At 55.2% G+C, this 27,978-nt stretch overlaps 13 protein-coding genes across 13 annotated transcripts; 6 read left to right on the top strand and 7 right to left on the bottom strand.

Moving 5' to 3' along the window:
- Positions 1-121: 121 nt before the first annotated feature.
- Positions 122-1,138, top strand: BAUCODRAFT_469676 (uncharacterized protein). The gene has a single exon (XM_007678235.1). The coding sequence runs from the start codon at positions 351-353 to the stop codon at positions 879-881; it is 531 nt and encodes a 176-aa protein (XP_007676425.1). The 5' UTR covers positions 122-350; the 3' UTR covers positions 882-1,138.
- A 257-nt stretch (positions 1,139-1,395) lies between these two features.
- Positions 1,396-3,051, bottom strand: BAUCODRAFT_69706 (uncharacterized protein; the record flags this gene model as incomplete). The annotated part of the gene is made up of 5 exons (XM_007678070.1): positions 1,396-1,914; positions 1,978-2,081; positions 2,214-2,706; positions 2,809-2,896; positions 2,951-3,051. 5 exons carry the CDS (start codon positions 3,049-3,051, stop codon positions 1,396-1,398), a joined length of 1,305 nt encoding a protein of 434 aa, XP_007676260.1.
- Positions 3,052-3,511: 460 nt separating this feature from the next.
- On the top strand, positions 3,512-5,022 carry BAUCODRAFT_468219 (uncharacterized protein). Its single transcript, XM_007678234.1, has 3 exons — positions 3,512-3,716; positions 3,785-4,018; positions 4,074-5,022. The coding sequence occupies exons 2-3, from the start codon at positions 3,829-3,831 to the stop codon at positions 4,826-4,828; spliced, it is 945 nt and encodes a 314-aa protein (XP_007676424.1). The 5' UTR covers positions 3,512-3,716; positions 3,785-3,828; the 3' UTR covers positions 4,829-5,022.
- A 243-nt stretch (positions 5,023-5,265) lies between these two features.
- On the bottom strand, positions 5,266-8,271 carry BAUCODRAFT_69825 (uncharacterized protein; the record flags this gene model as incomplete). Its single annotated transcript, XM_007678079.1, has 1 exon — positions 5,266-8,271. A coding segment is annotated over one exon (3,006 nt), but the record flags the coding sequence as incomplete, so codon positions are not given.
- Positions 8,272-8,837: 566 nt separating this feature from the next.
- Positions 8,838-10,612, top strand: BAUCODRAFT_468787 (uncharacterized protein). The gene has a single exon (XM_007678233.1). It carries the CDS (start codon positions 8,937-8,939, stop codon positions 10,152-10,154), a length of 1,218 nt encoding a protein of 405 aa, XP_007676423.1. The 5' UTR covers positions 8,838-8,936; the 3' UTR covers positions 10,155-10,612.
- Positions 10,613-11,256: 644 nt separating this feature from the next.
- Positions 11,257-12,683, bottom strand: BAUCODRAFT_24080 (uncharacterized protein; the record flags this gene model as incomplete). The annotated part of the gene is made up of 5 exons (XM_007677792.1): positions 11,257-11,803; positions 11,865-11,988; positions 12,038-12,101; positions 12,170-12,604; positions 12,645-12,683. The coding sequence occupies 5 exons, from the start codon at positions 12,681-12,683 to the stop codon at positions 11,257-11,259; spliced, it is 1,209 nt and encodes a 402-aa protein (XP_007675982.1).
- On the top strand, positions 12,640-13,544 carry BAUCODRAFT_467994 (uncharacterized protein). The gene has a single exon (XM_007678232.1). It carries the CDS (start codon positions 12,682-12,684, stop codon positions 13,168-13,170), a length of 489 nt encoding a protein of 162 aa, XP_007676422.1. The 5' UTR covers positions 12,640-12,681; the 3' UTR covers positions 13,171-13,544.
- A 374-nt stretch (positions 13,545-13,918) lies between these two features.
- On the bottom strand, positions 13,919-15,103 carry BAUCODRAFT_147904 (uncharacterized protein; the record flags this gene model as incomplete). The annotated part of the gene is made up of 3 exons (XM_007678231.1): positions 13,919-14,544; positions 14,618-14,876; positions 14,930-15,103. The coding sequence occupies 3 exons, from the start codon at positions 15,101-15,103 to the stop codon at positions 13,919-13,921; spliced, it is 1,059 nt and encodes a 352-aa protein (XP_007676421.1).
- Positions 15,104-15,848: 745 nt separating this feature from the next.
- Positions 15,849-17,073, top strand: BAUCODRAFT_122290 (uncharacterized protein; the record flags this gene model as incomplete). The annotated part of the gene is made up of 2 exons (XM_007678230.1): positions 15,849-16,979; positions 17,029-17,073. The coding sequence occupies 2 exons, from the start codon at positions 15,849-15,851 to the stop codon at positions 17,071-17,073; spliced, it is 1,176 nt and encodes a 391-aa protein (XP_007676420.1).
- Positions 17,074-17,342: 269 nt separating this feature from the next.
- On the bottom strand, positions 17,343-18,669 carry BAUCODRAFT_122289 (uncharacterized protein; the record flags this gene model as incomplete). The annotated part of the gene is made up of 3 exons (XM_007678229.1): positions 17,343-17,483; positions 17,517-17,802; positions 17,831-18,669. The coding sequence occupies 3 exons, from the start codon at positions 18,667-18,669 to the stop codon at positions 17,343-17,345; spliced, it is 1,266 nt and encodes a 421-aa protein (XP_007676419.1).
- Positions 18,670-19,936: 1,267 nt separating this feature from the next.
- Positions 19,937-21,746, bottom strand: BAUCODRAFT_33618 (uncharacterized protein). The gene has a single exon (XM_007677857.1). The coding sequence runs from the start codon at positions 21,614-21,616 to the stop codon at positions 20,174-20,176; it is 1,443 nt and encodes a 480-aa protein (XP_007676047.1). The 5' UTR covers positions 21,617-21,746; the 3' UTR covers positions 19,937-20,173.
- Positions 21,747-22,193: 447 nt separating this feature from the next.
- On the top strand, positions 22,194-23,013 carry BAUCODRAFT_33617 (uncharacterized protein). Its single transcript, XM_007677856.1, has one exon. It carries the CDS (start codon positions 22,327-22,329, stop codon positions 22,705-22,707), a length of 381 nt encoding a protein of 126 aa, XP_007676046.1. The 5' UTR covers positions 22,194-22,326; the 3' UTR covers positions 22,708-23,013.
- Positions 23,014-23,053: 40 nt separating this feature from the next.
- On the bottom strand, positions 23,054-27,875 carry BAUCODRAFT_33615 (uncharacterized protein). Its single transcript, XM_007677855.1, has 3 exons — positions 23,912-27,875; positions 23,621-23,856; positions 23,054-23,553 (listed from the first exon to the last, which is right to left on the bottom strand). Exons 1-3 carry the CDS (start codon positions 27,833-27,835, stop codon positions 23,430-23,432), a joined length of 4,284 nt encoding a protein of 1,427 aa, XP_007676045.1. The 5' UTR covers positions 27,836-27,875; the 3' UTR covers positions 23,054-23,429.
- Between the last annotated feature and the right edge of the window lie 103 nt (positions 27,876-27,978).

Raw genomic sequence — 27,978 nt, 5'->3', positions numbered from 1 at the left:
ACGCGTGGTGAAGTGGTTGCTTTAGCGCTCGGCCGGCGGCTCCAACGGCCCGCAGCATTGGCGAGATCTTGGTGATGCTTGACGCCACAAACGCTCGCTGGCTCGCACGTGCAGCGTGAGTGGGATGGTGGGGGCTTGCGAATGAGTGAATGATGAACATCCGGAGAATGTCATCGCATTCGCCGTAGGGCAATCGCCTCACACGCTATGTTTTCATCTGTAGATCCCAGATCCATCACTGCCACAGTAAGCATTCAGTTCGCTATCACTCTTCCTACTTCCAACCTCCATTACCTTATAGCCTCTCCTCTACCGTCAGTCACTGAAACAGCCTTCGCACATCCGCCACCATGACCTCCACAACGACGCAAACGCTGGAGCCTCCGCGCCCATCTACCGAAACAGACCGTCGCTACCTTCTCGCCGACAGCGTTGCTCCATCAGAATCAGCCTCAATGATAACAGAAATCTACGGCGATGGCGACCGAACACCCCGCGCCCGCTCTCCCGCCTCATCAATCAGACGAGCAGCGCCAACAGTAGCACGTTCCTCTTCCCCATTCCGTATCCCCGCCGGCGCAGCATTCGAGCGCCGAGATACCATCGCAGACCCCACAACCGTACCGAAACCCTATAAAGGTTATCCGTCCGAAGCACACTACCTCAACGCTCTGCACGCTTGGGCAGACAGCCACAGGTATACGCAACCAACCGATACGGCGGTCTATGGCTTCTACGGCAACGTCACTTCGGATGAGATTGCGAGTCGGCCACGCCAGGAATTTGGGATCAAGAGGAAGTTGAGGGAGTTGAAGGAGGCGAAGGAGGCGAAGAGGAAGGATGCTCCGAAGATCGGAGCGAGGCGGGCGACTGTGGTATAGTGCGTTCAGGCCGCTATCTCGCATTTCGCTGCGGTTCGGTAGTCTCGCGATATTGGGAGCGCTTTGCGGCGCGCTCGAGACTTATGCAATGAAGTTGGTAGAGAGTCTGGCTGGCACTGGGTCTGTGGTGTTAGATGAATACGACACATATGAGAGCATTGGTAACATGGACAATTGCATGTGTACGATAGAGTTGGGTTGCATCAATCGGTGGTGGTCTGCATACAGATCTCTCGTACTTCGCTATGTTACATTTCTCCACCACGCGCAGGTCAGCTACAATACATCGCATGGTTTTACCGTTGCCGTAAGGCCATCGCATTCTGTCATTACCCCATGCGCCTGCGCTAAAAGAGAACGTCACCGTAGTCATGCTTGCAGTCTCGATCGCACCAGACGCCACCGTCGCGCTCGCCCAAGATGCTGTCTCTACCAGTACTGACGTGGATACTGACGTGGTCGTGCTCGCGTATTCCATGCTGCGCCGGGAGCTCCCCTGAGGGCACCGCGTCTTCTAGACGTGGATGCTCGTAAAGCTAGGCATGCCCAAATTAGCATTGACATCATCATGAGAGCCAGTAATGGCATTAGATGTGCAGATGGTTGTGGCGGTGGTAGTATTCTGTTCGGGATGGTCTTCGTCGGGGCCTTCAGTATCGTTACCGTTCAGCACCCGAGCCTTCTCCTTTTCCTTCTCACGCAGGGCATATTCGGCTGCCGTGTACTCCCAGCACATGAACTGCCAATTGAGCTCCTTACGCCAGCAGAGGCCGTATCCGAGGCCGACGGGACCGGTATCGTTTCTAACCATCTCGGCCGTCAAGCCACCGGTCCGGGACATGCGGTGTTCGAAGATGACGCGCCCGACACGGCTGTGCACGAGCGCCATGGAGCACATCATGCAGGGTTCGTGGGTGAGGAAGATTTCAAGCTTCAGGCAGAGATAGCCATCTGGCTTAAGATTGTCGCGCTCGAAGTATTGCTGCTCGAGAGGCGTAAGAGGCAGGTCGAGGAAGAAAGCATCGCGGGCTTGCTCATCATGATCAAGACCAACGGCGGTGAAGGCGCTTTCGGCTTTCGCAGCGGCTTTGCTGACGGTCGAGGAGGCAACACGCAAGCGTTTGCGGCCAATCATACCCACAGCGCGCATGACGGCGTGGCTCATTACATTACCTGATGTGCAAGAAGCGTCCTCACGAGCTTTGGCCGCACGTTGCTCGGCTTGCTTCTTCTTCTTGCGTGCTGTCTTCTTCGCAAAGGCGCCGCCGGACTTGCCTTTCTCATTGCTTGTGTCAGTCACCATACTGCCGTCGCAGGAAGCGTCGTAGCCACTCTCGCTAGGAAGCGGCTTGAGACGCGCGTCACCGGCGACGGCGATAATCTCAGTCTTGTCATCAACACGTTCGACAATGACGCAGCCCGTACGAATGCCGTAACCCAGCTTCTCGGTCGCTGTGCCTGCCTCCTCTGCGAGCTTCATCATGTCCGGGAGAGCGATATTGTCGGTTGCTGGCTCCTGCAGCTCACTCTCAGCCTTACTGATGCTGCTCGGGTGAGCGCCGAAAGGATTGGTTTTGCGGTAGAATGTGGGCCAGTATAGCTCCGACCACTCGGCCGCTTGTTCTGGGCTTGTTGGTGCTAGCATCGGCACTGTGATCTCCTTGATCTCAAGCGGATAAGCCCAAGAGTCAGCAGATGAACAGAACGGCGGATGCTGCAACAGCAGGTCGTGCACATCTTTGAGTGAGATGAGGTTTGCCGGGCAGACGAGCAGGTACAAAGTTGGTGGACGTCCTTCGGTGCGCTTCCGGACGGGTAGCGACCACTCCCAGGTGGCACGGCCAGCTTGCATCATGGTCGGTGGCGTGCTCTCCCATGCGCGTGACACGGCGTACATCTCCTTCACGAGGTCACGCTCCCCAATCACGTGTGGCGGGAGATACTTTGGCTTGGCGAAGCGGCGAAGATGTTGCAGGTCAATAACATCCTGGCCTTCGATGTTCTCCTTGATAACTCTGCCGGCGGTGTCAGTATGATGAGCAAACACTGGCACGGCGACTGTTCAATACTTCAAAATCCCCTCTGCATGCTTACTAGGCAGCTCTACAGTGTAGACCCGGATCGTCTCATTGCCCAAACGGCATTCCTCCTTGGTCTTCAAGTGCACCATCCGCCTCACAAGAGGCTCCGGTTGCGTGGAGTCGCGTCGTATGTGTGCAGCCATGATTGCACGCTGGATGCGCAAGAGCGCGGAGCGAAGATTGTTGATGAGAACATTGTGGAGAAGTGTCGTCGGAAGGAGTGACCTCCGGATGTTTGCCAGAAGTGTGAAAAGGCAGGTGCGAGCGCTCGCAAACATGTTCCATATTGTGCTTGCCATTTTCAGGAATCAAAGCGGCTATCGCCGGCGCCAATACGGAGAATGCACGTGACCCAGCATTGAGCCAGCCTACAATCACCAACGTTCGCGAACCTCAGTGACAGTGTTCCAGTTGTGCCCTTCTTGTGGAGAGGACAATTGAGATGCAGTCTGCTGGTTTTCATAGATACGAAAAGTTTTGGCCGTGGTTGCCCAGAGCTTGCTCGCCACTTGGTGGGTGTTTCCGAAAAGTTTTACCGCTGGAACCCGCCCAACTCTTGACCAGGAACATCTCTAATGCCTGGCAACTCCTGGATCCAGATGTATGCGTGTCTGAAAATGCGGATGCTCCTCTCTACGTCGCATGGTCTGGTCCGAGATCAAATATTGCGTCACATCGCGGGGCTTGGCGACATGCGCGTCGGCAGCCGCCAGTCACCAAGTTATTGTCGTGCCTGCCTAAGCCACCTTGACGTGTAAGCAGCAGAAGGCAACCTAGATGTACAAAGGTATCTAGAATTCTGATCACGACAAGTGTCAACAGTGCCCATCCAACTTCTTGTGTAGCACAAGTCTGTGTCCACCATTATGGCGAGTCAACAACAACCATCATCCAAGCAGTCGACGTGGGAGAAGACGAAATCTGAGAGCAACAAATGGTTCCAGAAGATAGGAGTGCCCGTCAACAAGCTAACTAACAAGCTCGGCGCGGAAGCTTTCTGGCCCTCGTCATTGGACCAAGAAGCGGACAAGGCTGCACGCATATTGCGCAGCTTCTGTACGCCTACTGCTCCGTCCACCTGTACCGTTACAGCCTTACTGACAAGCCACAGGCATCGATGGCTTCCAAGCGGAGCAAGGAGGCGGCAAACACGGCACCGAGAAGAAGCAGCACAAGTCTCTCGACCACATCCCACCGGAAGTGATCCGCAATGCGAGAGGTCTGGCCATCTTCACAGTCATGAGGATGGGTCTGCACTGGTCCGGTGCGGGCGGCAGTGGCATCATCGTCGCGAAGATGCCGAACGGCCAATGGTCGCCCCCCTCAGGGATCCTCATCCACACGCTCGGTTGGGGCTTCGTAGCTGGCGCAGATATCTACGACTGCGTCTGCGTCATTAACAACGACCATGGAATGGAAGGCTTTACCCGTGTTCGCGCTACACTGGGTGGCGAAATCTCCGCCGCCGTCGGTCCGCTCGGCGGAGGAAGCACCGTGGACTCCGAGGTCTTCAAGCGCCAGTCGCCGGTCTGGACGTACACCAAGTCCAAGGGCCTCTACCTTGGCGTTCAGATTGACGGCACGGTGATTGTGGAGCGCACGACCGAGAACGAGCGATTCTACCATTCGGAGAAGATCCGCAACCAGCAGATCCTCGGCGGGCAGGTTCAGATACCGCCAGGCACTTGCGTGCAGTTGTGGGAGACACTACAAGCCGCGGAGGGCGCTCACCATGATCCGAATCTCTTGCCACCAGCGTATCAACCGACACCTGGTGATCGTGACGTGGAGCCGCCGAGAGAGACCAGTCAGAGAGAGTATGATCAGTTTGCTGACCCTAGCGAGCGTATGGATTACAAGCATTGATCAGAACCGTGTATGAGGCCCTATGATGAGACGAGTGGATATGAAGCGGTTAGCGGGATTTAGAGTATAAGCCCACTATTCATCGTCCCGCTACGGGCTTTACTACGTCTCGCAATGTTCGGTTCAAGGCCCTCCCCTACTGTAACCGTACTTTGGCCGCGTTCTATCACGGAGACCGTCAGCGCAACAAGCCACGTAGATCCTGGAATAGGTGGGCATACCATGAACACAGCACGTTCTAGGTGTGTGCTACCCGGTACCTCTTTCAGAGGCGCGAGGTCTGCAACCCGCCGAAATCGTAGCGTTGATCAGCCTGCCAGCGCCGGGTCTGACTTCTTCGCCATCTCCTTTGCGCATCATGTTAATAAGTCTCCAGACCATGATCGAGCCTCGAATGCCGTGGAAACAGCACATCGGTTATCAGTGAGTGCGTTTGATCATGGCTTGTCAATCTGCATAAGCGCGGTCTTCACCCGCTCCTTCACATCATTATCCATATCATTCGCCAACTCGCGCACCTTAGCCACGATCCCCACGCTCGCGAGTTCCTGCACCCTCAAACGACAGTTCTTGCGATCCGAGTCGTCCTCCATCCAAGTCAACGAAATAACGCCCCAGACACATTGTGCCCGGATGCGCGCATGCGGATGGTTGAAGTGCGCCTTCCAGGCATGCAGTAGTGGTGTCTGCGCTATCAGCATTTGCTTGTGGCGTGGCGCCGCATTGGCTATGTGCTGGACGACGGAGATGGCGGCGCTGATGATCTCAGTTGAGTTGTGCACTGGACGATTGCTGCCGGTCAGACGTGCGCTGTTTGGGAGAGGTGCAAGTTTCGTAGTGAGAAGCTCAAAGATCTTCGTGCTGCCGATCTGTTGCAGTAGGTGATCGAACATGGAGGCGCAGTCATCCCCGTTGATCAAGTTGCGGAAGAAGTCAAGTGCTTGCTCCTGCACGTCAACGTCTTCGCGCCGCGCGTTGAGTGCCGAACTATGCTCGTCTTCATGAGGCGATGCGAGGTACTTGTGCCCATTGAATGCTGAGGGGTGCGGGTTGAGGGTTGAGCGGAGTTGGGAGGCTTGATAATGCGTGCTGGACGACTCATCGTACATGACCTCACCATCTTCGTCCTCATCCTCATCGTCCCAGTCCTTCATCCCGCCCGGCGCATCATCCACGTCCATGTTAGAAGGGTTTAGTAAATTTACCTGCTCTCCAGCGGCGTTCGGCGTGCTCAGTCCAACACCGCCACCTGGCAGCGTAGAGACTTCCCTTTGCTCGCCCTGAATGGCGCTGACTAGCCAGCCGGTACCTAATTCTTCGAGCGTGTGCACTTTGAGCTCTTTCGGTGAGTTCATCATTAAGTGTTTCAGAGCCCACAAACTTGCTAGACGCAGAGCTGGAGAACTACTCCGAGCGTGCCTTGTCAGTACCGAGACCACACCTTCCGAGACCAGGTCGTCCCGCATCGGGCTGAACTCAAGAAGCAAGTTCACACACGCATTGGTCGCCGCCAGTTGCACTTCTGGGTCCTGATGACTCATCAACTGGAAGATCGGCTTCGCGACTCCGGCGTCGATAAGGCTGGTGCGGAGTAGGCTGACACTGCGTGACATGGTTCTCACAGCATCGCACGCTGCAAGAATGACAGGTACGGTGTTGCCGTCGTTTGGTCCCACCTGACGGCGGTTGGCCGCTAGCTTCTGCGCAAAGTCTGGTGGGAATGGCTTGAGGGAATCAATCATGCAGCTCACCACGCCGGCCTCGACGATGGCTTTGCGGTGAAGATCTTCTTTGTCGGCGAGTGCGGCAATCGCTTGTAGCGCACCCCGGCGACAGCGCATAGCGTGCAAAATCTCGGATGGCAAGCCTCTGCTGCCAAGCCTCTTGTGCGGCGCATCGCTCTCTTGGGCATGTAGTGATTTGGCTGACCACATTGGCTTGGACAAAACCACATTATCGAAACTCTTCTTGAGGATCGGACAGACGTACTTGATCGCTCCGGCGTCTACCGCGGCAATCTGAAGCAATGGGTGTTCGCTGATGAGCAGCGCGAGGACAGTACAGGCTTCTTCTTTGACCAGGCGAGCATCCAACTGCTCTTTGGAGTGCACATCCGAGCCTTTGCCTTCGCTCGCATTCTGAACAAGCCGAACAGCAAGTGGCACAGCTAACATCGCCATTTGCTTCACCCGCTCCGCCACTTTCTGTAGAGATTCGGACCGCGCAGGAGCAATGCCTAGGTTTGGATGTGTCGCTGTGTTGACAATTGCGAGCAATTTGAGAGTGACCAGCCTACCGTAGCTTGACGTAGAACGCGCTATCAACAGGAGCAGATTACAGACCATTGTTGGGTCTTCCATTTGCGCTGGTGACGCTGCTGAGGATACCAGCTCGCCTGAGCCTGCAGAGTTCGGAGGGAGAGACACGCCGTTGGAGTGCTTCCGAGCCTCCATATAGCGACGGCCAGGCGGCTGCCAAGCTGCCGAGGCAGACAAGGTTCGGGATGTGCCCATGTAGCTCGTCGTGCCCAGAGCAGGAACGTGCAGTGGTGGCAAGAGAGGCTCCCCGTCCATGACCATGAAACCATCACGGGCAGTGCGGCTTGTTTCCACCGAGCAACCACGGAACAGTCGCAGGGACATTCCGCACACGAGGAAGTCGTAGATACGGGAGCTCGAGCCGTACAGGATGGTACATATCGAAGTCATGATGCTTGGGATGGCGCTTGCACGTGGCGGCGTCAAGAAATCGCGTGGAGATTCGCCAGGCTCGAGATGAAAAGCTGCAATTGCATACGCGCAAATAAGATCCGAAAGCGCGAAGAGGATGCCGCCTGTAGCGTCTGACGATGCGAGTCTCGCCTTCACCTCTTCGCTATCGGCAGCGAAGGTTATGATTTCAGCAACCAGCCGAAGCTGTTGGGTCGCAGAAGCAGAGCGATCCTGTTGCGTAATGATGATCTGATATGCATCGATACTGTGCTCATTGAAGATGTCAAGCTGCGGTAACGGTTCTGATGCGGCCTTGAGTTCACTCCAAGCCACTGAGAGATTCCTTAGAGCTTGCAAAGTCGCAGTCACTACCTTTGGTGGAGCAATGATCTCAAGAATGCTCGAGAGCACATCCGGGACTCCAGCAGCGATAAATGGTCTGACGAACGAAGTGCCTCCATTTGCCAATATCCCAAGTACCAGGGCTGCCTGCAGCCGAAGCTCATCGTCGTGCTTCATCGTCACCCCATCGTAGGCGCCTTGTCCATCCAGTCGGTTGAACGTCGTAGACAGTATGCGGACCAGCGACACGAGCAATCCATCTCTGATATCCGCTTCTTTCCGTTGGTCGTGGCCTGCTAGCTCATTCTTGAGACGCTTCAATGCAGCAATCTGCTCGTCGCTGGACACAGCACCGTCCAGCAGATGGACTGCCTCCATCATAACATGCCGTCGCTAGCTCCCAGACGCTGACAAGTGGGTAAGGCTTGGAGCCTAGTGTCAAGGAACTGCTTCGGCGGTGCACAATCAAAGTAGGCACGCGACTCTGCAATGCGGAGGTGTCTCTGAAGAGTAGCGCCGGAATTATGCCCGCTCACTAACCCAGTCAAGGCGTTCTCTCCGCTTTCCTAATCGGGAAGGCACACGCGCGAACCATTCGCATTTGATACCTCTCTATGCGGCTCTTCTAGCGCAACGATGATCAATTTAAGTTACAGTGGCCGGGGGCTTTGTCAAAACACTGAGTTGCACGAGACGCGCTCGTCCAATACTGTGGGACAAGGCTGACAAAAAGTAGCATAGGGCGCGTCGGAGGTCTGCGGTGGCGGAGACGGTAGTTTTGGTTGATGCTTGGCAAAACGTGGCGTATAATGCCGGACTGTTGGCCGACGCCTTCATAAGCTTTGGGTCTGCCCATGACGACAAAGTTTTTGTACTTTTGATCATAAGACTTGCATTCTCTGACGACCCATTGATACGCTTGTTTGCAGCTTGCAACACCTGCAACTTCGTATACAGCGCTATCCGCCTAACATGCGCTGCAACAACATCGACACTCTGAACCCGAACTCAATCTTGGCAAAATCCGACTTCACCGTCTTCATCGTAGCACGGCGATGTCCACGCTGACATCCTCGCCCTCACCCGCCGGCTCGCCGCACAACCCATTCCTCGTCCCGCAACGGAACACCCCCTACTCACGCTCACCGCGAGCATCACCCCGACCCTTCTCGTCGCCCAAGCGGACATTCAATGCGCCGGTGGCAGCAACGCGATTTCCCAAACAGCAGCAACCTGCGGAAGGCGAGAAGGGACGGCAGCAGAGTTCATACGTTGACGCTGCCACACAGTACAGTCCGGAAGGCTATCCACCTACAGCTCCTAGGCACAAGGTGGCCGTGACCCGGACCGAAGCCGCACAGCCTCCGGGCTCGGCGGGCAGCGCGAAGAAGCGGAAGGAAAGCACGCGGTCGGAGTCACCGCACCATCAGCAGATGAGCTCGAGCGACGTCGGAGCAGGCAGCTCTGCGGCACGCAACCCGCCAAGCGAGCCGCAACCGCGGACAGATCCAGAACTGGAAGGTGCGGTCTCGCAGAATGCAAGTACGACTGACCTGGCGAAGCATGAGGCTGTAGAGCAGCAGCAGCCCGAACCGGAAGAAGCACGATCAACGCATGGCTACTCCTCGGCACCTAAGCGGTCCCGGCCGGAGCCGGGCACCGTCAAGGTCATGCCGCTGAAGTACGAAACTTGCAACCCCAAGGATCTTGGCATATTGATATCAAACATGTTGATGGAGCTGATAAGGCTGAACGACCGGATTCCGCTGCGAGACGGCAAGCTCACAAGGTTCCATTCGCGCGCACCGCCTGGCATCAGCGTTTCTGATTACCTTCAGCGCCTCATCCAACACGCAACGCTATCTCCGCCAATATTGCTGAGCATGGTCTGGTACATTGACCGGATATGCGCGCTCTATCCCGCTTTCACAATTAACAGTCTAACGGTACATCGCTTTCTGATCACGGCAGCAACGGTAGCCGCCAAGGGTCTCAGCGATTCATTCTGGACCAATCCAACGTATGCGCGAATTGGTGGTATACCAGTCACAGAACTTGCGACATTGGAGCTGGAGTTTTTGCAGAGGGTGTACTGGAAGATCGTACCGAAGCCGGAGGTGCTGGAAGAGTACTATCGCAGTCTGGTTGATCGAACGCAAGGGTTTGAGCTGGAGACTACGGGTAGTGAAAGTAGTAGTTTGGATGAGAGCGAAGAAGGCACGAAGAGTGCTGAGGGCGAGGAGGACGAAAAGATGGCTGACGAGCTGACGTGAGCGATTGTGCAATATTTGGTGGAAAGACCTTATTCAAGATGATGGGAGCGTGCACGCCTCGCTCGTTACTCGAGTGCCGAGGTACCACCATAGCCGAACGCGCAGGCCTTACGACCGAGAAAGCCGGTTTTGAAGGCTCTCGCATGCCAATGGCTACGCCAAGCTGCGGGCGGTGTGGTAGGGGAATGCTATCACGATGATAGGAAGCAGGCTCGACTATATCGGCAGGAGGGCGATGGAGAAGGCTGGGAAGCAAAGCGGCTCATGATGGGTTTCACGACTACCACTCAAACTGCGATTGGCTGCAGAACGGGCCACGAAAGGAGCAGTGTCGATACGGACAAAGCATACGGGCGTTGAGTGGATGCCGGTATGTATGGGTTTCTGAGCGTTCTCTTGCATAGCTGCTGGCGGTTGAATGGTAAATAATACACACAAGCAATGAACATTGACTGCTGACAGTTTCTCCGCAGTTCTTAAGTTCGTACTGTATGTCATGCAAACGCTAAGTGTAGAGTGTCCATTGCAATCTTCTCCGCCAGCACTTACACGGTCTCTTGCGGCTGGCCTGGCCGCATGATTGAGCCAACCATTGTGCTGACGAGAGCATTACAGTGAACAAGGTAACTCCATATTATTGACAACCTCTCCTGAACAAGGTATACGAGGGTCTCGCGAAGACTACCCAACCGTTATGGAGCCGCAGGTTGGCGGAATGATCTCAGCGCAATCTGGATAGCAACTGACTGTCATTTACGCACGTTAGCTGATTTCGTGCAATGTCGACTGCACGAATAACCGTAACTTGCGCGGGCTGAAAAGGAGACTGGCGGTCTCATGGTGGGAAGGAGCTCGTCAGCTGCCCGTGGCAGCTACATGGATCTATTACTTTGCGTAGACGTGCCGGAGTCAGTCATACTGCTCTGACATGTAGTCTTCCGATACCACTGTCTGTAGAACAATCAACGAATGATGTCTGTGATAGGTTTCTACCCTCGTAATAGCAAGCCCACAAGCGGGGTGCAGTAGAACCCAGACAAGCAAGCCTCGCCATCCTCTCAGCCAGCCGTAACACAAGTTTGCGATTGGCATGTCAACTCACTCAGAGACCTTGCTTGAAGGACGATCCCATCACGATCTGGCCGTTGCTCGTCTCAACATCTTTCTCCTGTTGGTCATCCCGACTTTCAGTGGACGGGAAGGGATTCGACATATTGCCAAGCGGATAGTACCCGGTCGCAGACGGCAGCCACTGACCAGGCCAGTACATCTGCCAGTACAGCACGCCATCATTTCCAACACCAAGGATGTGCAAATTGCCCTCCTGCCAAGACACCACGACGGGTTGCGAAGCGAAGTCGCCGCCCTTCGGGGCCCAGTCGCTCCACTGCCAGAAGCCTTCGATGGTATTGAAGTAGCCGTACTTGTAGCGGTACTGCGTCTCGTTCGCGAACTGGCCGATGATGTCCGTACGGTTTGCACCCCAATGGACCACCCGGGGAGTAGACGTGAAGTTTCCGCCGAGAAACTCGAACCCGTCGTAGTCAGAGCCTCGCCAATAAGTGTGGTACAGCTGGCCGTCCTCGCCTACGGCCCAGGCGTCTAGATCCGAGGCGCCCCAGCTCGAGGCGACAGGGGCACTGGTCATCCTGGAGTGAATGAGATGAGAGGTTAGCAAGGGAGCCCTCGTGTCAGATCTGGACGACCTACTTGACAGGGCCGGGAAGTGCTTCCCACTGAGCGTATCCAGGTTTGTAGTTGCTACCGTCGAAATAGTTATGCACGAGGGTGCCGTTGCTGCTTAACCCAAACACATCAAAGCGTTGTTGACCCTCTGTCGCGGTGTCAGCATGTCACCGGGCATATCTAGTGAGCTTGCTTACTCCAGGGAGCAATGATATACGGCGCAGAGCTGAAGTTGCCGCCAAAGGTCTCCCAGCCCTGGAACTGTATGGGAAGTGTATGCGTCAGTAATGACTCAGGCGATCAAAACACCAGCGCCTTACGAGACTTACATTGCTTCCATCGTAGTACATGTGAAGGTACGACCCATTCTTTGTCATGCCTACGATGTCCAGTCTCCCCGAGCCCCAAGAAGCCGCACTGACGCTGACGAAGTCCTTGCCCTCATTCGATCCCTTGAGAACCTCGTGGTAGGGCCATGGTTGCCAACTCGAGTCATCGGCATTCCAGAACCGGTTATAAAGCGAGCCGTTGGTGCCAACGACGAAGTAGTCCAGGCGGTTCTCCCTCCAGCTCACTGATGTAGGCGTGCTGATGACCTTGCCGAGGAAGTTCTCGAAGGGAGGATTGAGGGGCTCGAATCCATCTGGACCATGGTACTTGTGCAGAATGGAGCCGTTCGCTGCCACACCGAAGACGTCAATGCGGCCGTTACCCCAGCTGTTGGCAGAGATGAGAGGAACATTGGACGCGGCGCAGGCCTGCTGCTGTCAGTGGCATCAGGATTTGATGGAGGGCCTGACCCACCGTAGCGGCTAGAACGCCGACGAGAGCCTTGACGAACATGACTGTTGCAATGTGGGAGCTTGAAAATGTCGAACTAGAGAAGGAAAGGCAGGAGGCGTTTTGTGCTTTGTATCCGACAGAAACGCCATATTGCTCTTTGAGGGGTCCGCGTCCGATGGAGCCTCCCAGAGCTGCGGTGGAAGCCACGAACGCATGCTACCCCCCAATGGTATTGGAATGCTGTACGCGCACACTTGTTGGCTTCGCATCGGAGACTGAGCGATTGGAGGCAGACGTCGTCAGGCATACGCAAGCTCCACAAACTACGTCCGCAGCATTCGAGCCTGCAGCAGTGAGCATCAGAAGGACGAGCTTGAGCTCCAGTGAGGCATCTCGAAGTGGGCAATGCGGATCAGGAGAGCGTGAGATCGGCAGCTTTAGGAAGAAGAGTGTAAGAGGGATGCGGGGTCATGGCGCCTGTGTTGTCGAGCACCATGCTCCGGACGATACATCTGAGTGGATAGAGCTGTTGTTGATTCATCGGTAAGCTTGCATAAGAGGCGTGCGCGGCGTCCCGTGTACCCGGTCCGCAAGCCGCGGCGCGAACGGGAAGCTGCAGTAGATGGCGCAATTGTACGTACTGGCGATCATAGTGTTTCTAGCTGTTAGGAAGCTGACCATTGTTATTGTCTGCGTTTAGTGACAATGAGTGGGATGTTCAAACAGCTCGGCCGTCAATGCTGTAAAGCTGCAATCAACGTGAGCTAGTAGGTTGTGGTCTTCCTGCTCCGCGGCGCCATCGGAATTGCATACGCCTTGCCTAGTCTAGCTCCAGCTACTTGGCGTAACTCTCCGTACGCATGCAGCTGCGGTAACGGTAGAAACGCTGGCAGCGGAAACACTCGACCAGCCAACAAACCTTCTCCAGCAGCTATAGCTATCCCGTACTGCGCCAAGATGACCGAAAATGCATATAGCCTGAAATGTGACGATGAGAAGCGTGCTCAGTCTGCACTCGTCCTTTCAACGTCATCCCTAGGTGTTCAAAACACTGAGCAGCATGTTCTCAATCTTGTAGCAATCGTATAAGCTGCGCTGTGACCGATGGACGCATGCGCAGATGCGGGGCATGCTCTTAAAAAAATGCCAATCGCCGTGGGTGCGTTTTCCCCATCAATATGCGCCCAACATGACTAGTGTTTGCCTGCGGACAGTATGACCAGCTTGGTTTATCTGTGGACCCGTACATAGAGCAACACTGTGTTCAGTCAACATGCGGCTCCGGTTCGATTCCCTTATGGGTGTGGTGTGGCCGCAGCCGGCACGCTGGTGTTCGTCGCCCTACTAGGTGGCTTCAACCCAGTTGCCACGCCTTGACTGATCGAGTTCCAGGTATCGGGATGGTTCTTCCTCGCCTCTTCCATCACCCTCAAGAAGTCCGTGCGGAGTTTCTTCACATCTTTGTACAGAACCGGCTTACTTGCGCCAACATCCCAATACAACTCCTCCGCCTCAAAGATGACGTTATTCAGCCCATCACGAGTGTGTCTGAGCCGATTCGGCAGTCCCTGACCTTTCATAATCGTCAAAGCCCCAGCGATTATTGTGCTGACAGCTCCCAGCACGACAATGGCAATGTTCGTGTTGACCCTCGTCAGGCTGCCGAGAATGATGAATACAGCGCTCAAGATGAGCTGTAAGAGGAGAAAGATGTAGGTAAAGACATCAAAGAGGCGGTATTTGGTCTGAATGTAATGATGCGCCTTTTGAATCCTGCTGTAGAGGCCGTTTCGCAGGGCGAGGTTCTTCGGATTCGTTTGCTTGTCAGGCGGTGCGCGCATGCCCATGAGCTCGTAAAAGTCCTCGGGAGCTAATGGGGTCAGGTCATCGTCAAGGCGATTGGCGGCGGAGTCAGGGTCCTCTGCAGGGCGTACAGATAGTCGTTAGCGCTTGGTGCAATAGCCATCCGGCCTTTGATTCCCGCGATTGCATACCAACTTTGGCCTGGTCGAATATACTCTGTTTCGCTGCGGATGCAGGCGTCTGCATCGTAGCCTGCTTCTTTGGAGGGAGCCTCGTCTGCACCGACGGCTTTCGGGGCGGTGGGAGATCATGTAGCTGGTCCAGCGCTTCATGGTGCTGCAAGGCTTGTTGGTTCGCTAATTGTTGCTGTTCATGTGATTGAGGCGGTGACGGCGGTTGCTGCTGCTGCTGCGCTACCTGGTTCAATGCTTGACGAGAAGCTGTGGGATGCTCGAGCCGGACGTCAGCAGGGTGAGATTTGGTGCCGTCTGGACCAATCTCACCAGTATTATCGAGCGATCACTGGGCGACAATGCCCGCTCGAACTCCTTGTCTCCATAGTATTCCGGTCCTTTCTCCAGCACACTTGGTGAATCGCGAAGATTGTCCGGTTCGCCGTAGGCGCTGCCCCGCCACGAGCGGAGACTGTTGGTTAGATCTTTGGGCAGCTCATGCATGGCTTCAAAGCTGCCTGTGAATGTACAAACGGAGTCGAGGGAAGGACGTCGCCATCGCACTTACGATACTTGCAGGTATAGTACCAGAGCGGCTGACAATGGCGCCAAAAGGGATCGCTTACTCGGGGGATGCGCCACGCGACAATGGCAAGCTGCATGATTCGCTGTCCGCTTAGCGAAGATCATCATGGAGACTAGATCCTTTCAGGTTGCCTTCATCGCCGGCACCCTTGACGTTACTGCACCTGTCAAACAACGTTTCTAACGATGTTGGTCGAGAGAGCCACTCTTTGACCGTTGATGAACGATGCGAAAGTGAGCACGTGAAGCATCACTCCAAGTACGGTAAGCGCTCGAGTCAGGAATGCGGAGTTAGGCTTTATCATGATAGAGTCTCGTCATTTGTACGGAAGTCACCTCTAATACCTTGTCCAGCAAGACGCGGCCGCAGTCCGCGCAATGACAGATGGAGCTTACCTCGCAGCAGCGTTCATTCATTGGATATGGCCTTGTAAATTCTTCTCCAATAGAGCTCTCAATGCCCAACAGGAAGAGGAAATGCTCGGCGACAAGCCCAGGAGCTCCTAACGCCGACATGGTGGACTTCCACCGTTCGTCAATGCATCCTGTAGGCGGCCAGGTATAGAATCCCCTTCCCCTCCTTATTCGCTCTCACTAGGTCTGCATCAGCAGTTTATCGATTCATTCGTTGAGTTCTTCACTTCTTTGCGAACCAAGGCCAGTCATGGCATTCCGACCACCAAAGAAACCGCTCAGCTTGCTAGGTTACCACAGAATCCTCTCGCCAACCGCAGGAGTCCGCGTCTCTCCCCTATGTCTTGGGGCCATGAACTTTGGCACAGCGTGGCAACAATTCATGGGCGAATGCAGCAAGGAAACCGCGTTCGGGATGCTGGACTATTTCTACGAACAGGGTGGCAACTTCATTGACACCGCCAACAACTACCAGGCCGGGGAAAGCGAGAGCTGGCTCGGCGAGTGGATGCAGAAGCGCAACAACCGCGACGATATCGTCCTCGCCACGAAATTCACAATCGGCTTTCGACCTCAGGACGCTCCGGAGAAGCTCCAGTCCAACTTCCAAGGCAACCATTCCAAGTCGCTGCGGCTCTCCGTCGAGCATAGCCTTAAAAAGCTGCAGACGACCTACGTTGACCTACTTTACGTGCACTGGTGGGACTTCTCCACCTCCATTCCCGAGCTAATGAACGGTCTGCACAATATGATCGTTAACGGCAAGGTCCTTTACTTGGGGATATCCGACTGCCCGGCCTGGATCGTCGTGAAATGCAACGAGTATGCGCGGCATCACGGACTCACCCAGTTCAGCGTTTATCAGGGCTTGTGGAATGCAGCTGTGCGCGATTTCGAAAGGGACATCATTCCCATGTGCGAAGCAGAAGGCATGGGTCTAGCTCCGTGGGGTGCCTTGGGCCGCGGCATGTTCAAGCTGGCCGAAGAGTATGACGATCCTGAGCGCGAAGGCCGCAAGATGGGCCCTGAGCAGGATCCAAAGTACCGGCGCGTTGCGAAAGTGCTGAATGAGATAGCCAAGAAGAAGAACACGGTGATTACCAGCATTGCGTTGGCGTACGTCATGCATAAGACTCCTTACGTGTTCCCCATTGTCGGTGGCCGAAAGATCGAGCACCTTGAGGGCAACGTCGAAGCTCTCTCGATCCAATTGACACCGGAGGAGATCGAAGAAGTCGAAGCAGCCGAGCCTTTTGATGCTGGGTTCCCACTAGGCTTCCTGTTTGAGTTCGGCGGTACGAAATATAACTTGCGTAACACGACGCAAGATATCTACCTAGTCAGCTCGAACGCGGCGATCACATCTGTGCCGAAATTACTGGTGAGTCTCATGGAAATCGCGTGCGGTCAGCTGCTGACTTCTGATATAGCCTATTCAGCCCGCCAACGTCGCCAAGCGGTTTGAAGCCTCGTAAGCGCAGTTGGTAAACTATGGTACGATCAGGATTCCGGAGGATGTGCATTCGGCCAAACCAGCCTGTCAATAACCCTACGCTGGAGGATGACGGCACGCTTTTCGTCGCTCGATGAAGCTTTGGTGGTGGACGTGCGAGCCGCAGGATCCTGTTGCAAATTATCCGCGGTCCGGTGGTCCAATCTAGTCATAAACTTTGTTCTACCATGGTCCATTGCAGCATTGCAAATTTCGAAGGGACTGTAACAAATGGTGAATTATTGGACTATCCTAAGTGCCAGAGTAAGTACTTGCTCGCTGCTGATCCAAACTCGACCCCGCAAACGACTCCTTATTAGCGAAGTCAGTAGCAGTACTCGCGCCGTTAGTAACAGCCTCGTCATCCACCACTATATCCGGTGCGCCATCCCGCTGTAATTCAAAGGTTTTGCGCTTCTGTTGTACATGTTCAATAGCTTCTTCCGTCAAGCCTTGGCGGAAGATGCGCTCCAAGACATCCTTCTTCCGGGTGCGATGGTCTCCGATACTGACCAAAATACCTGCTGTGATGTTGCAAGTGAGCGAGCAGGCTAGAATTGTAGCTGTGAGTGCCTGTGGTCGGACCTTGTAATTGATCGACCAGGTGCATGTACCCAGCGCGATTTGAAAAATGCTGTGAAAGTCGAGCAAAGTCACGACCGCGACCAGGAGCCGCAATGGGAAAGCATGATGCGTGCCAGTCTCGTGAGGCCTATAGAATCGTGTGTGCCTTGCTGAACTTCGCTTGGTGGTACTGTAACCGGCGCTGCTGACGCGGCGAAAGCACGGAGAACTCGGCGGTTTCTGCGCGATCGAGCGCATCTTCTTCTGCCTCCGCATCCAGGCGGTGGTCAGGCAGGTCGTTATGGTCGACAAGCTCTGGCAGATGCTTCTCCTGCCGTAGCCGCCAGGTGAGGTGATGATAGTGCGCAATGAAGCACATGTGGTAAGTGTCCACCATTCGGAATGGAGCCAGGCCGTCACCCATCAGCGCGAAGAACGCAACCAGGATGTTGTCAATGACGTTGATGAAGTAGTCCTGCTCTGAGCCCACGTAGATCCATCCGATTAAGCAGAACACCCAAGCAGCACCAAAAAGTGTCACGAACGTGGCGTAGAGGAACACAAACAACCCAAGCGGACGACTCAAGTACTTGCGGAAGCCCCTCATGCCGCGCTTAAAGCCTTCCCTTCGCGAATGGAGTAGGTGTCGGACGTGATCATTAAGCTCGTCAACTTCTTCCTTACTCCAGTCGTCCAAGTCAACACCGTGCGGCAACACTGCATAATGGGAGTCGCTAAGTCGTGAAGAGATTGATGTTCGCCTTTTGCGAGGCTGCTGCAACTCGATGCCGGGCGACCCGGAAGCTTCCTGCTGGATGGTAGGTAGGCGGGAAGATGGAGGACGAGCCCCGGTTCGAGTGTTTGCACGCGATCGAGCTCGCGATTCCAGGTCCGAAGGCCTCATTGTCAGGTCGTATGTGGGCCGGCGGTTAAGTAACCCGCCCAAATCTGGGACAAAAAGAGAATTCTGCACGTTGGTAAGCGTGCCGATGGTGCTGACTTCGGGGTCTAACATGATGTCAGCCGAACCACTCGGCGGATACTAGACGTTTCTCCCTGGCCATACCTATCAAGTCCAGTAGGTCGACTATATCCGAGTTGTACTCGTCCGAGGCATTGTTGTGATCCGCATTACGATTGCCACCCGCACCACCTCGAGGGCGTCTTAAACCACGGTTACGCTGCGCCGCGGTACCTGCATTATGAATGGCACTCGCGCTCGCCACACGTGAGATGGGCTCTCCGCCTGGCGTTGGTACTTTGACGGAGGGAGTGAGCGGTCTAGGAGATTCTCCCACATCGAAGTAAGGCGTTTCCGCATTCTGAGCCACTCCCTCGGTGATGGTGCCCATGTGGTCGATACCATCGGCAGTGCGCTGTCGCGATAGGTCCATACCAGGGGGCGCAAGGCTCTGCTGATACCGCTGCGGTGCGGAGGAGCTTCTTCTCCGACCACTGCTCGCGAAATCCAGTGCTTCGGGTGCGCCATCACTGCTGGCTACGGAGTTGGGGCGGGTACTCTGCGGCGTCTGTGAAGGTATTCTTCGGATTCTGATGCTTGAAGGAGGCCTCAAGCTGTCTCGTGACGGCATACGCCGTATGGGAGGTGCTCCTGGTGTGCGACCGCCCGGTGTTGGAGGGACGTTAAGGCGACCACCAGGGGTTGCAGCGGGAGTCGCAACACTCCTCCGCCGCCCGTAGGCAAAGTAGTCCGACATGGCGGTTTCCTCTCCAGGTGTGGCGGAAAGGCTGCAGGGCCTTTCAGATCGGCGGTAGGCGCGTTCGACGCGCGGAGATCGCCAGGTAATGCTTGCCGGCAGTACCCTCACTTGTTATCTCACTATACAAGAGGCGGGCCTATTGTCACACCACGGAATACATCCAGGATTGCTGAATTTGTCAAAGAGTAGTCGCGAGTGAGACCGGTGTCCAGCACCAGACCTCTATCCGGCCGCCTCCGCGCTGAATAAGCTGAGAGCTTGCTGTCGAATGCTTATTAGATAGTAAAACGGGTAGCCCGAATCCCTCGCTGTATGCGATCATGTGATTGAGCTTCAAATAGCCTAAGGGAAATGGAAAGTGACACGTGAAATGGTGCCTGTAAGCGGTTCAGGAGCGATTGTGGTGGAAGATTGTTGGCAACGAAAGGCGTTGTTTGGAAATTGCCTCTCTTGGCGCATGTCAGCGGATATGCCGCCGTATCCAAGCTTTAATGCCTGCGAAGATCAAGCACGGCCAAGCATAAGCGTCAGGATCTCGGATTCGACTACAGCAATCTCCATATACCGCGTAGATGCAGAGGAGTTCTACAACAGCTTGAGCCTTGTTGGAGATGTTGATCCGACAATGCCACTTGCGTAGCCCTCCGAATAACGTACACTAATCTACAGCGCTTTTGAACCAATTTACAAGTAGTCCTGACACGCTATGCATAATCCGGAATGACTACTCCACCCCAAAGTCTCCATACGATGCAGCGAGTGACGCACAAACGCCAACCAAAACCCGCCCGAGCATGATCAAGCCCTCTCCGCGTCCTGCGCGTGACCAGTCGGACCGCCAGCACTGTAGTCTGTCGTCACGAAAGCTCGATCGACCTCGTCAAGGCCTTCGCAACAATACTGCAGCGTCTCCGCCACGTCATGACTGCGATTCAATTTCGTGTTCGGATCCAACAGAATGTCGTATTCCACCCATATCCCATCTCCCGCATGGTACGATGTAACGTTCTTGAAGCCGTCCACGACGGGCGAGAACCTATAAGCGAGGTACAGAAGCTTCTTTTGCAACTTCTCGGATGCAGCTTGCCCTGACAGACGGGTGACGTTCTCGAAGCACGTCTCACCCCAGTCGTAGATGATGAAGAGCGAAAGGAGGCCGGCGCCTACAGGGTCCAGCCACCAGACGTTGGCTTTGGCGCCGATGAACGGAAACAGGAGCGAGAGGGTGTTGAAGATTACGTCGGTCTTGCAGTCCTGGGCCAGAGCTTGCACCTGCGTGGTCTTGATTGGTACGCAGCCGAACCAGATGATTCCTTTTATGACGACCGTTGCCAACAGTGCGCCTATAGCCACAGGAGGAAGCTGTTCGGCCTTACCATGCAACGGTATGATCTTCTCGACTGACTCTTGCAGGATCTGCAAAAAGGATATGACCATGATAATGCTGAATACGAGGATGCCAAGCGGTTCGAGGCGACGTCTGCCGACTGGGAACTTCTTGCGGAGTGAGCTTAGTCGCCATTGTACCAGTCGATTCGTCGTCCAGACGATGATGGTGCAGAGAAGATCCAGGGCAGAGTCGACAAGCGAGGCAATTAGTGAGAGCGAGCCTGAGCTGAACACAGCAACAATCTTCCCCGTGAGAAGCAGAACGTTGGCTATGACATTAATGTTGATGGCCCACTTTGCACGCGTGGCCGCTTTCTGGCGCTTCTCTCTCTCTTCTTCCGGCAGAAGCTCGCCTATATTGCCTGCGACAGCTTGCAGACCTCCGGATCGCTCTTGGATGCCATCTCGGTCAGGATCAGGATCCATCGACTCCAACACATCGTCAGCTACCGCCATCACAACAGCGTCCACTTCAAGCCAATCGTTTAGACGTTGATTTTGAGCCTCATAAAAAGCCCGCACTTTCTTGTTCTTGATCGCCTTGAGCTCATCGTCGCTTTTGCGGAAGTTCTCTAGGCCGTCTCGGTCAATGCCATGTAGTAGCGCTTTCTTCAGTTCCTCTCGCCGCTTGTCTTCCATAGCGGTGTCGGCGGCATCCTTGAAGCGCCATATTCGCGGTCTCGGCCGACCGTCTCCGTTGGCATGGCCATTCGCATAAGAGTGCAGTCCGCTTTCTACATCATCCTCAGACGTGGGCCGGAGATCCTCATTCTGCTTGGACCTGCGCTCCTTGTGCTGCGTACCCTGGCCGTACGTGCTGCCCGCGCGGTATAGCTCTCGTTTGCCCACCATTACAACTGCATGTTACACGAACCAACTGAAGAGAGGACGGGACGATGCTGGAGGAAAGAAGCTCTTGCCAACTGTCTAGCGCATCCCCATCCCTGTTTGCTCTCGTGCTCACCTCGAACCATGACGTCTTGTGCATGAGATCGATCGGCGTTCTATTTCTGTTCGTGGAGCAATGCAAGCGCGGACCGCGGGAGCGGGAGTGTGCGCTCGCCGCGGAGAGTTGTGCGAGCCACCTTCTCCGTCTCACTTTCTGTGCATGACCTTCTCGTACCGTTTCCAATGTCCTGGTAAAGTGTTCGTGGAGTGCGTGACGAACGAGTACGAGGGTGGTAATCCCTGCCAGGCGCGCTCATTTTGACATAGAAGTTGGAGCGCATTAGCTGTGCCACCTCGATCAAGGTCAAACATGATGACATCGACTCCCGAAACCGTAAGTAAGCGACCTCAAGTCAAATCACTATCTTCCTCCAGTATACACACCTCAAAAGCAACAGGCCAGCATGTCAGCCCCATCAGAGGTCAACTTCGATACTCTTTACTCCGATCTCACAGCCACATACGGCTACCCTGTCTTACCTCCACCCTCACCGTCTCCCCATGACAAAACCTTGAGCCACGCCATCTCCTCCCTCTCACTGCACCCTACCCTTGAGTCTGTACTTCATCTCCTCAATGCAGATCTACCCTCAGCGCACTTTCTCTGCCGCCACATGCAGAACAAGCCCGCATATGAAGGCATGTACATTCACGGCCTACTGCACCGCATAGAAGGCGACTACCGGAACACCGAGGCTTGGTATGGTGACGTGGCAGAGAGCGAAGTCTTCGAGCATGTCTGGCCTGGTGGGTTGGAGGATGCGAAGGCTTTCCTTCGGAGGGTGGAGAAGTTGAGGAAGGAGAAAGTGGGAGATATCAGGGCACTCGAGCAAGATAGTAAACGTGAGATCGCTGCTCTCGTAGAATGGTGCAGGCAGAAGTTTGGCACGAACATCGTCGCTGATGCTACCACTGTGTGGGTTGAACCAAGCGAGGAACACCGAAAGATTGCCAGTAAAATGCTTGTAGGTGGCGAAGGATGGCGGCAGTTCTAGCATGCGATGCATGAACGCTCTCTCATGTCGCGCAGCAGTCTCCACGGCGGGATGGCAATGTTTGACAGGGCCCACGAAGCACATTCTGCGAAGCAGCTACTACAACGGCATTCCTTCCTGCTGCCGAATGGCCTAACCTATGCTTAAACATCAAAGCATTGCTCGCAACAACACGGCCTCAGCGGCCGGCTCAGCAGTTGGACGGCAATGCAGTCACGGAAGTCGATTGGAATTTGGACAATGGGGCAAAGGACGAGCGGCACAGCGACGAACCTCCAAGTTGTGTGGTTACATGATTAAGTATGCCAAAGTGAACAGTGTGATGTGCGGCGTGCCGATGTTGGGTAAGAAGCTTCGCCGTACATGGCTCGGGTATGGCGTTCACAGATTGTCGTTGTTAGTTCGACGTCGCTATCGGCCATGTCTAGAAGCAGACAACAGGCGCAACGACCCGTAGACCCTAAGAGGCAGCGTCTCTCGCAATGTCATTGCCGGAGAACAGCTTGTTCAGCTCCATCGTCTCATTAAGTGCACGTAATGCTACGCCAGTGTACATTTGCCGTCGTTTACAGCCATCATACAGCATCATCGCTGGGCGGGCATCCGTCAGCCGCTCAATGCTCCAACGCTATGCAATAGCAAGGTGCGAAGCAAACAGCTCTATGGACCATCCAGCAACGCCGGTCGACACCATAATACACCATCTTCACTTCCACGCCCACTTACTCCCCAGCCCTCCTTCCAATCTCTTTCACCTGCCTATGCAACGCCGCAATCTTCTTCAGCACCGCCGGATCGCTCGGACTCTGCTCGCTGACGACCATATACGATCCTTGCAACCGCTGCCTATCACCAGTTGTCAGCATCGATCCCAGACGCACAGCAAGGCAATAATCAGGAGGACTTTACATACCCTAAGACATCCATAATCTGCGGCGCCACATCCCGAATTTCTTCGTCCCGCAGGTCGATGTAACTCAACACAGTGCCAAGCCACTCCAGACGCTGGTGGATGTTTGTGTCCAGCGTCGCCGTCACGGCAGCGGAGACGCTGAGGGAGACGAGGGGAGAGACTTGGTGCAGGTACTGCGGGTTGACCCGCACGAAGAGGTTGTCGAAGAGGTTGGCTTGGTTGGTCGATTGAAGCCACTGCGGCACTCGTCAGCATACCACCGATCCATCAATGGGGGCGAGAGACACTTACAGCTATCGTCGCCTGCTCAAACTCATTATCGACCAGCAACTTCGTGATCCGCTGCACCTCTTCCTCCTCCGCCGCCTTCTGTGGATCGACCTCCTTCTCCGTCGACGCCGTGGGCTTCGCTTCGGCCTTGACCTCTTCTTCCTGCCTGGCCTGCTGCATGCGCAGGATTTGCTCTTGGAACGCGGCCTGGCTGTCCGCCATACTCTTGATCGTCTGCTCCAGGCCGCGCACCAGAGTCGACAACTGCTCAATTTGCGCATTCGCTTGCTCGCGCTCTTGCTCGGCCTGCTTCAGCCGCTGCGTTGTACGAGTTTCGAGCTCGGCGACCATCTTTTGCGTCGCCTGCGTCGCCATAGTTGGTAGAGACTGCTGGAGCAAATTCGAAACCTGCTGTTGCACTTTCGGCGCCACCTGGTTGGATGTAGCAGTTGCGATGTTACGGTGGATCACCTCATCCTTGAGGGTGTGCTGTAATGCCGATGGCAAAGCCGCCTTGAGCTCCTTTTGCAGACTTGTTGTGAGGTGCTGCGGCAGTAAGCCGGCCAACTTGCTGTCGACGAGCTTTGTCACGTTATCCGTAAGAGCTGGGATGACCTTCTCCTCGATGCTTGCATTGATGATGCGATGCAAGCTCTGCTCCACGTTCTCGGTGAGCGTACTAGACACCAATCGGAGCATGGCATCCTGCTTCGCCGCTCCAGCGGCCTCAGAGACGCGCTTATCGGCATCTAGACGCTGATATAGCGAAGTGAACTGCTTGGTTAGAGCGGCCTGAACCTCGGCGGCCACGTCAGGGGCGAGAGCGCCGTTCTGCAGCTTGGGCGTGACGGCAGCTGTGTCTACAGAAGATGGCATGTGCTGAGGCATGGTGCGATCAGTCTGGTCAGGAAGTGGTTTTGCTTGCTGAGCCGCCATGGCATAGGACTCTGGCGTCATGATTGGCGGATTGACGGGAGGTTGAGTGGACGTTGGGGCCTCTGGTATCTGCTTCGACTGCGCTGGAAGTTCGGCAGCAGTGTGAGTGCCGTTATGTGCAACTGCTGCTGGAGCTTCAGTATGAGTGCGAGCAGCATCACCCGGCTTCGTTGCTGGTGTTACTGGCTTCGCCACTTCCTGCTTTTTCACTTCCTTCTTCTTCGATGGCGTTTCAACAGCACTTGCGGCTTCACTTACTACGGACGTATCTTTCGCGGATGGCAAGCGCAGATCAGTCACAGTGATGACACCCGTCTCCACAGCGTCCACTGGCTCAATCATTTTGCTCTGAGCGTCCCAGCCCAGATCCGTCTTCTTGATTGGGGTACCGAACACACCTTTCGAGTGCACGACGTACAGTTCAAATTGGGTCTCGTCGACGGTACCCTTCTCCGACGCATTGTCGACTGGCGTCTTAAGCATCTCCAGACTGCGAAGCTGGCCGACTTTGTCGAAGCTGAACTCCCTAAGCCCGCTCATAATGGCCGTACTCTCCGGCTTTGGCAGATTAGGATCGTGTCTCGCAAGCATCTTGATATACGCCGCTTGATCAGTGAACGGAACATTGTACTTTGGTGCGCTCAAGTGAACGAAGTAGACACTGTTGCGCGTTGGGTGCCCGAGCGCAATAATGCCGGTCTTAGGGTGGTAATTGATGCTGCAGAAGCCATCACTGTCCTTCTCGTGCGGTAGGCGAAGCTCCTGAACGGCCTTCCCAAGACCGAGATCCCACAGTTGGAGGATGTGATTTTGCTTGAAGCCGACAAGCATGTAACGTAGGGCAATACCCTTAGTATGCGGTCGCTCCTTGTCGAGCAGCATAACGGAGGAGACTGATGGTTTCTCATCCGCCTTTGTGCCCGATGCGACCGCTGTCAAGCTCCAGAGCGGATCGCGGAGCTCGACGGGCTCGCGCTTGTCTACCGAAATGTCTAAGGCACGCTTCGTGAGGTCGCGAATGTCCCAGAACTTGACGACGCCGCTCTTGTCGAGACTGACGATGACACTGTCGTCTTCGGAGAACGCGAAGTCTTTACCTGCCTTCCCAGTATTAATGCGCAGTCCGTGCTCGTTAAGGAACTTCTCGCTGTCTACTACCCGGGTTTTCGCATTGGTGTATACCTTCTCCTTGACGGCATCCGGAGCGATAATGTGGATAGTCTTGCTGCGACTCATTGCAAAGAACTCAGCATGGCGAGAGCTGCACTTCGCGCGGGTCTTAACCGGGGAGCCACTAGTGTTCTCTTCGGCGGTAGCCACGGCAGGCATAATGAAGCCTTGCGACTCCAGATCCTCGTCATCGAATGAGTCTGCTCCGGACTTGGCCAGGGAAGTCCAGAAGACCGATCCGTTGACTCCTGTTGCGAGCACACTCTCGACATCACTGCCGGACTCTGCTAGCGGAGTGCACACTTGCACGTTGAAGACGCGCTCGCCGCTCGACCGGAAAACCTGCTTGTGGTTTCCGGTGTCTTGTCTAATGACGCGGAAGCCGTGGTTGTCTTTCTTCGTGGCAGTTTGCGCGTAGACAATGTGCGACTGGCTTGCAGCCACTAAGCTTCGGTCCATCTGGTCGAACTCTTTCGTGAGCTTTGCTATGACCATGAAGTCATCCGCGCGGATAGGAGTCGCTTTCTCAGGCTGGCCTGTGATGTTGATAGACACGAAAGGCTTCATTGGGAAGTTGTACACCTTGACCTTTTGCTGATGCTCGCCCTTCCTGTCGTTCGCCGAGTCTTCCGCACTCTCCCAGCTTGACTCTATCTCGTCGTCTCCAAGCGCGGTCTGTTTCTGAATGCCCTTCGTGGTCGTGGGCGCTGTCTCAGTAGGCTTGACAGTGGCGTCTTGGCCGGGTTGCTCGGCATGCGCCAAAGCTTCGCGGACCTCCTTGTCCACCTTCTCGCCCACATTCTCCACAGCCTCGGAAACGCTGTGATGATGACTCTCACTATCACCAATCGCAGTGTTGTCTAGCTTCCTGCTTTTTGCTGCGGGTCCAGCACTGTCGCCGTTCATGGCCGATACCTCCCGCTCATGCTTGAGTATCTCTATCTTCTTAGTCTCCGCCTGGGCCTCCGGCTTCGGAGTGCGATTGAGCGGAGACGAAGAGTGAAGCTGATCGAAAGGGTTCACGTAGCTGAACATGCTAGCCTTGGTCGGTTGCGGTGCATCGAAGGGCGTATTTTCGCGGGAGGCAACCGTGCCAAATTGGCGTACTGGAGTCGTCTCGCGCTCAACCGCAGACGCGGCTGGTTGCTGGAAAGATGTCTCCGCCAAGCTCTGCGCCAATCTATCCACAGATGGATCCGGCTTCTCAACGGAGGGGAGCACACTCTCCGAATCGCCTATTTGGCTAGGCTTCAGCGCATTTGGTTTTCGCAGCAGGTTGAGCAAGAAATCTTGCTGATTGCTGACAGATGTTGGTAGTGGAGCGTAATTGCTCCTCTCTGCACCAGGTCCGGCTAGCGGTGAAGGCAGCACGCCAGGCGCAGAAGGCTTGCGTTGCAGAGAAGCCATCAGGTCTTGCGCCGACAACGGGCGTGACGCAGTGGCACTGTCGCCGCCGGCCAGGCCGCCGAACGACTCGCTGCTGGTCCTAATATTGCCTCCCACATTCTGCAAGTTCGCTATCGGCCCAGACTGAGCGCCTGGCTGGTTGTTGAATTTGAGGAGGTTGAGCAGAGTGTTCGTCCGCTGCTGGTCTGGAGCTGGATTGGCCGGACTCGACTTGGGCGGTGCAGGGCTGATGATGTTTGGGACGTTGATGGGGTTGGAAGTGAGTGTTGGTGGGCTGAACAAGGGCGAGCTCAGCGTCGCCGACTGCTGCTGCTGCTGTGGCGGTGCAGCCCAGATGGAGGGCGTGGGCGTGTTCTGCTGTGGCTGTGACTGCGACTGCGCATCGGAACTCTGAGTCTTCAGGCGAGCGAACAGCTCTTGAAGGTCAGACATGCCTCTCGAAACGGACGTGACGGTGATAGTGCAGGATGTCTCGCAGTGTAGCAGAGCTGCCTCCGAAGCTTCAATTCAGGCGGTTAAGCTTCGGAAGGTCCGTGCACATTCGATTTACGTTTGTAGCAAAAAAGCGGCCCAAC

The sequence above is a fragment of the Baudoinia panamericana genome, assembly GCF_000338955.1.
Source record: "Baudoinia panamericana UAMH 10762 unplaced genomic scaffold BAUCOscaffold_6, whole genome shotgun sequence".
NCBI classification, from domain to species: domain Eukaryota; kingdom Fungi; phylum Ascomycota; class Dothideomycetes; order Mycosphaerellales; family Teratosphaeriaceae; genus Baudoinia; species Baudoinia panamericana.
Note: the sequence above shows the minus strand (reverse complement) of the source record. Positions and strands in the feature narration are given on the sequence as shown.